The 6,478-nt window shown below is 45.3% G+C and overlaps 1 protein-coding gene across 1 annotated transcript; it reads right to left on the bottom strand.

Annotated features, from left to right (window-relative positions):
* Nucleotides 1-658: 658 nt before the first annotated feature.
* On the bottom strand, nucleotides 659-6,478 carry LOC119291565. Its single transcript, XM_037570345.1, has 3 exons — nucleotides 1,504-6,478; nucleotides 1,291-1,412; nucleotides 659-1,187 (listed from the first exon to the last, which is right to left on the bottom strand). Exon 1 carries the CDS (start codon nucleotides 6,315-6,317, stop codon nucleotides 4,026-4,028), a length of 2,292 nt encoding a protein of 763 aa, XP_037426242.1. The 5' UTR covers nucleotides 6,318-6,478; the 3' UTR covers nucleotides 659-1,187; nucleotides 1,291-1,412; nucleotides 1,504-4,025.

Raw genomic sequence — 6,478 nt, 5'->3', positions numbered from 1 at the left:
CCCCTTTCCCTATAAATAGAGGGGCGAGGGGAGGGCTGAACACCTGATCCAAGGCGCAGCCCCTCCCCTCCCCAACACCTCTCCTCCTCCGTTAAGTGCTTGGCGAAGCCCTTTCGGAGTACTGCCTCTCCACCAACACCACGCCGTCGTGCTGCTGCTTGAGCCTTCTTCCTCAACCTCTCCTTCCCCCTTGCTGGATCAAGAAGGAGGAGACGTCGTCCGTTCCATACGTGTGTTGAACGCGGAGGTGCTGTCCGTTTAGCACTTGGTCATCGATGATTTGGATCACGGCGAGTACGACTCCATCATCCCCGTTCCCTTGAACGCTTCCGCACGCGATCTACAAAGTGGTATGTAGATGCAATCTCTCTCCCATGACTCGTTGCTTAGATGAACTCATAGATGGATCTTGGTGAAACCGTAGGAAAAATTTTAATTTTCTGCAACGTTCCCCAACACAAACACCTAGGAGGAAATGTCGAGCTATCGCCCAGTCAGCTCCATCGACAAGATCTATGTCGTTGTTATCATTACAAATTATGATGATATAATTTGGTCAAAATGGACTAAAAGTAAGGCCATAAAAGCAGATACATATGATGATATCGTGCAATGGAAACATATAATTTATAACAAATCTTCAATAAACTTGCAGGGTTCGAACATTCGATGACAATCTCATAGAAAATGTTCCCAGACTTATGGTTAGTTTGGTCATTGTCATTATATTTTAATCGCAAATCAACATATTCCTTGTGGTGAACTACTCGTATATTCATTGCTATGAATCTATATGCTAAATTTGTATAGGAGATTGATTGTCGATCAATTGTCTCGGATATCAGTAGTTACAAAATGTTAATAAAAACCATTAGCATGCCTTGCAGGAGGCGAGGACGACTGTGGTTGTGCGAAGGGTACATATGTGGGTCCTCGTGTCCACACTGGATGCGTCCTTGGGTCGAAGGGTGCATCCAGGTAAGCCGACAACGAAGGAGGCAGTTGTGCATGGAAGCGACCATCCAGCGGCATCGTAGGCATCATTGTGTTGGAGGGCATAGACGGGTACGTTGGCACCGGAGACAAGTGCGGGTGGAAGCGGTTATCCAGCGGCGTCGAGAGCCATAGTTGGCCATGGGTGTCATGGTGCAGCACCGGGTACGTCGGATGGGCGTTCACAACATATCCTTCAATCAACAAAGCAATGTTGGTAAGTCACAATGTACATCACATCCAAGAAAGAGAGAAAAACACCATGTTGCAACTCACAAGCGTGGGCAATGTTCTTACCTGGCCCTGGTGGAGGGAAATTGTGTTGCGGCATGGGAAGGGTACATGTTGTAGCTTGGGTGTACGTAATCATGGTGTTGAGCAGAACTCCTTTCGTAACCATCTACAGCCTGCATGTCTTGCTGGGTTGCCGGCCGTAAAGACATAATTAAAAAAATATTACAGCTAAAAAACCAGACACATACACAACTTGAAAGGTGGGCTGCGGCATACCTGATCATCTTGAGTACTACACTCTGATATATGCTTCGATGTAAGATGAACATTCAGCCGATAATTCTGATCACAGCCGTCCTCGAGCGCACATGGCCTGAAGCAATTATTAAGAAAGTGATGCAGGGGGATGAGTAGAATCGGCTTGTAGATCAGAAGACAAAGAGGCAAACGAGCAAATCTCAGGGAAAGCTGGCTGGGTTGCTACGAGCTGACCCTCTGGTCTTTTCCATTACAAGGGGAAAGTGGTTCATCTAGTACTCTGTTCTCCCTCTAGTCACTAGGGGGGACTTACAAAATAAGGTTACAGAGAACTCTAGAAACTAGTACGAGAAAACTCTACAGAGTGTACAGTGCTGACTAGTAGATTAAAGAAAAAGAAAACCAAAGGAACAGGTACTCCACTTAGTTGAAGCTAGCTGCATCATCCTCCCCAGGCCTGCAAAGAACTCGTCCTCGAGTTTAAACCTGAACTTCAGATGTTTCCTGATGATATGGCACAAGATGCCTAACATTGAACACATCAGAAGTGCGTAGATGGCTAGGTAGCTCCAGTTTATACGCGTTGTTATTAACCCTTTTTATCACTTTGCACGGTCCTATTTTCCTCTGGCTTAACTTATTGTATTCTCCAGCGGGAAAACGATCTTTGGTGAGGATAGCCCATACCAAATCTCCTTCTCCAAACACGACCTGACGACGGTGTTGGTCAGCTGCAGCCTTATATTTAGCATTGCTTTCTTGTATTCGCTGATGTACAAGTTTATAAATTGAGCCCATCTCTTCTACCATATTCTCTGCTTTCAAAATTTTCTTTCCAACGGCAGGTATAGGTGCTAGTTCTAGAACTCCGTTTGGGACTCTACCATAAATTATCTCAAAGGGGCATAGTCCAGTAGAACGATTCGGTGTTCTATTGAAGGCAAACTCAGCATGTGGTAGAATTGTGTCCCATTGTTTCGGCTTGTCGCCTACAAGAGCTCGTAACATCTTCCCTAAGCTTCTATTTACCACTTCAGTTTGACCGTCCGTCTGTGGATGATAAGCCGTGCTGAAATTCAAAGTAGTTCCCATTTGTCTCCACAACGATCGCCAAAAATGAGACATGAACTTGGTGTCTCGGTCAGAGGTAATACTCCTTGGCACACCATGCAACCGCACTATTTCTCGAAAGAACAAAACAGAAATTTGACTAGCATCAGATGTCTTGCGGCAGGCTATGAAGTGCGCCATTTTGCTGAATCTGTCTACCACGACAAAGATGGAGTCCACTCGACGCTGTGTTCGTGGGAGACCTAGAACAAAATCCATACTTATATCTATCCATGGTGCATCAGGTACAGGTAAGGGCATATACAAACCTGCATTCGTAGCTGTACCTTTTGAAACTTGACAGACATGACATCTCTTCACGAACCTTTCCATATCTCGTCGAGCATGCGGCCAAAAATACTGTTTCAGCAATAGTTCTACAGATTTGTCTCGGCCTCGATGCCCTTCATTGTGAATCTCCTTTATGATCAGATCACGTACAGAGCTGTTTGGAATGCAGAGTTGAACCCCACGAAAAAGAAATCCTTCATGGATGGTATATTCAGCAGAGTTTCTTTCTTGAGCAGCCTCATAAATCTTGTTGAAAAAGGGATCAGTAGTATAGAGCTCCGGAATACTGTCAAAACCAACAACTTGAACCCTCATCATGCTTAGGCATTGTGCTCTGCGGCTCAGTGCATCAGCTACCCTGTTTTGTGCTCCAGATTTGTGCTTGAGTACAAAATTATACTCTTCCAAAAAGCTTGCCCACCGTGCATGTTTACGGTTCAGGTTTGGCTGATTTCGGATGTATTTTAGTGCTTCATGATCACTATACAAAATAAACTCTTGATGTAGTAGGTAATGCCTCCAGTGTTGCAATGCTCGAACCACTGCATACAACTCAGCTTCATGACTAAGAACAGCACCAATTCCTTTTCCTGATGCATCACAATCCACTTCAAACAACTTGTTAAAATCCGGCAAGGCTAGACAATCAGTAGATGCCACTTTGGCCTTAATCTCCTCGAAAGCTTGCCTCGCTTCTTCCGTTAATACAAAAGCTCCACCTCGTTTCATGCAATCAGTGAAAGGTGCCATGATTGTGCTGAAGTTGCGAATAAAGCGTCTATAAAAAGAAGCAAGCCCATGAAAGCTACGAGCTTCAGTTAATGTGCGTGGAGCTGGCCAACTAAGAATTGCTTCAACCTTGCTTGGATCAACTTGTAAGCCTCTTCCAGACACAATAAACCCCAAGAAATTGACTGAAGAGACCAACAACTCACACTTCTTTGGATTAGCATACAACTGCTCACGCCGTAAAGCGCATAACACTTCTCTCAAGTGCGGCAGGTGGTCTTCCATGCTACTGCTATATACTAGTATGTCATCAAAATATACGACAACAAACTTTCCAATAAAAGGTCGTAATACATGATTCATCAACCTCATAAATGTACTTGGAGCATTAGAAAGACCGAAAGGCATTACTAACCAAGCCCATCTCTTGTCTTGAAAGCCGTCTTCCACTCATCTCCTGGACGGATCCTTAATTGGTGGTACCCACTCTTGAGATCAATCTTTGAAAATACCACTGCCCCTGCTAAATTATCCAACATATCATCGAGTCGAGGTATAGGAAATCGATACTTAATCGTTATCTTATTTATTGCTCGAGAATCAACACACATGCGCCATGAACCATCTTTTTTTGGTGTCAGGAGTGCAGGGACAGCACATGGGCTTAGGCTAGGTTGAATAAAACCTTTATCTAATAGTTCTTGCACTTGACGAATTAGTTCCTCATACTCTTTGGGATTCATTCGATAAGCCGGGCGATTTGGCAAACTAGCTCCTGGTACTAAATCAATCTGATGTTGAATGTCTCGCATGGGAGGTAATACAGAAGGAAGCTCTTTTGGAAAGACATCTGAAAATTCTTCCAATAAGTCATGTGCCTCCTTTGGTATGCCAACTTCACTCTTCTGCTTTGAAAGCAGTAGCAGATATACGCCTCCTTCTATTGCTTCACGCATAAATTTCTTACAAGATATGAGACTTGTGGTGCATGATGATTCATAACTCTTGGATTTGACTAACTCATCCTCTTTCACTGGGTTAAACACAAATTTTTGGCCATCTTTCATGACAGTATATGTGTGCTTACGGCCATCATGTACAGCATGGCGGTCATACTGCCAAGGTCTTCCAAGAATTAGGTGGCTAACATCCATATCAACAACATCACATTCTACCTCATCAAAGAATTTATTGCCAACGGAGAAAGACACCAAACACCGAAATTTTACCTTCGATACCTTGTCAGATTTGAACCAGCGCATGTTATAAGGACAAGGATGATTTTCCTTCTTAAGCCCAAGTTTATTTACTGCCTCCTCTGATATAGTATTTTCCCAACTGCCATTATCAATAATAACATGACATACTTTTCCACCTATAGTGCAGCGCGTGTGGAACAAGCTCCGTCTTCGCCAATCTTCGTCTTTTGGAGGTATCATCAAAGCTCGCTCCATTACTAACATGTCCCCTGTATCTCCATCCAGCTCAACCTCATCATTATCATCATAATTATCATATGTAGGTTCACCTTGATGCTCTGTCTCTTCATCATAGTCACCTACTAATCCTTTACCATCCCTGTCGATGTTCCTTGGGCAATCTCTTTGTAAATGTTCTGAAGAACCACATTTAAAACAAGTACCTCTTGCTGTTGCTGACTTGGACTTATCCCCGACACCTTTAGGCAATGGGGCAGATCTTGTTGGCCCTGGGTGGCTTCTGCTCGCCGCCCTTGTTGGTGCAGAATTATTAGATCGTGGTCGGAACTGAGCGTTGTTTGTGCGCACTGGTCGTTGTTGCTGTTTTTCCACAGCGATGGCTCGCTGGTATGCCTCTGACACTGTAAAATTCATATGCAAGGACAACACATCTTGGATTGATTGACGTAAACCACCAACATACCTTGCCACCAGTTGACTCTTGGAATCACTCAAATTGTTGCGTGATACTAGTTGATAGAATTCATTTGTATACTCGTGCACACTTTTTGTGCCTTGTCGTAGATTTTGGAGTTGCCTGAATAATGATTCTTCATAATTAAATGGAAGAAACTCTCTCTGCATCTTCTCCTTCATGGCAAACCAGGAATCAATCTTTCGCTTGCCCCGAACTCTACGACTCTGCTCTAGATTTTTCCACCAAACAGATGCACGCCCTTTCAGTCGCATTGCAACTGCAGGAACACGCTCCTCCTCTGGCACCTCCGCATATTCAAAGACACGCTCAACTTCATCTATCCAATCAATAAAATCCTCAGGAGAGAGCCCTCCCGAGAACTCCGGCAACTTAACTCCAAAGCAGCGCCGCCTGCGGTGCTCGCGCTCAGCAGTAGCACGATTCCGTCCGTGTCGCTGTCTGGCTTGAAAGGGGTTAACTTCAGGACGCCTCAGGGAGCTTGCGGGAGAGCCGTCGCTGTCAGACGAATCATCCTCACTGCCCTGGTCTTCTGGCATATCCCTCCGTTGCACAGCAACAGCAATCTGAGCCATCTGCGTCTGCACGGCCGCCATTTGCTGCGCTAGGGCCTGAACTTGCCGTCTCAACTCTTGGTTCTGATCCACCAAATTGGCATCGACGTCCTGCAGGTTCCGGTACCTGGGAATAGCTCCGTCTCCGGACTCCTCGTCCAGATCTGCGGCATCAACCCGAGCCGCCGCCGGCTGCCCGGCTCGGCTCCGATTTCTCCGACCACCACCCGCCATGGACTCGAACCTGGGCTCTGAATACCAACTGATGCAGGGGGATGAGTAGAATCGGCTTGTAGATCAGAAGACAAAGAGGCAAACGAGCAAATCTCAGGGAAAGTTGGCTGGGTTGCTACGAGCTGACCCTCTGGTCTTTTCCATTACAAGGGGAAAGTGGT

Source organism: Triticum dicoccoides, chromosome 4B (assembly GCF_002162155.2).
Source record: "Triticum dicoccoides isolate Atlit2015 ecotype Zavitan chromosome 4B, WEW_v2.0, whole genome shotgun sequence".
In the NCBI taxonomy this organism is placed as follows: Eukaryota; Viridiplantae; Streptophyta; class Magnoliopsida; order Poales; family Poaceae; genus Triticum; species Triticum dicoccoides.
Note: the sequence above shows the minus strand (reverse complement) of the source record. Positions and strands in the feature narration are given on the sequence as shown.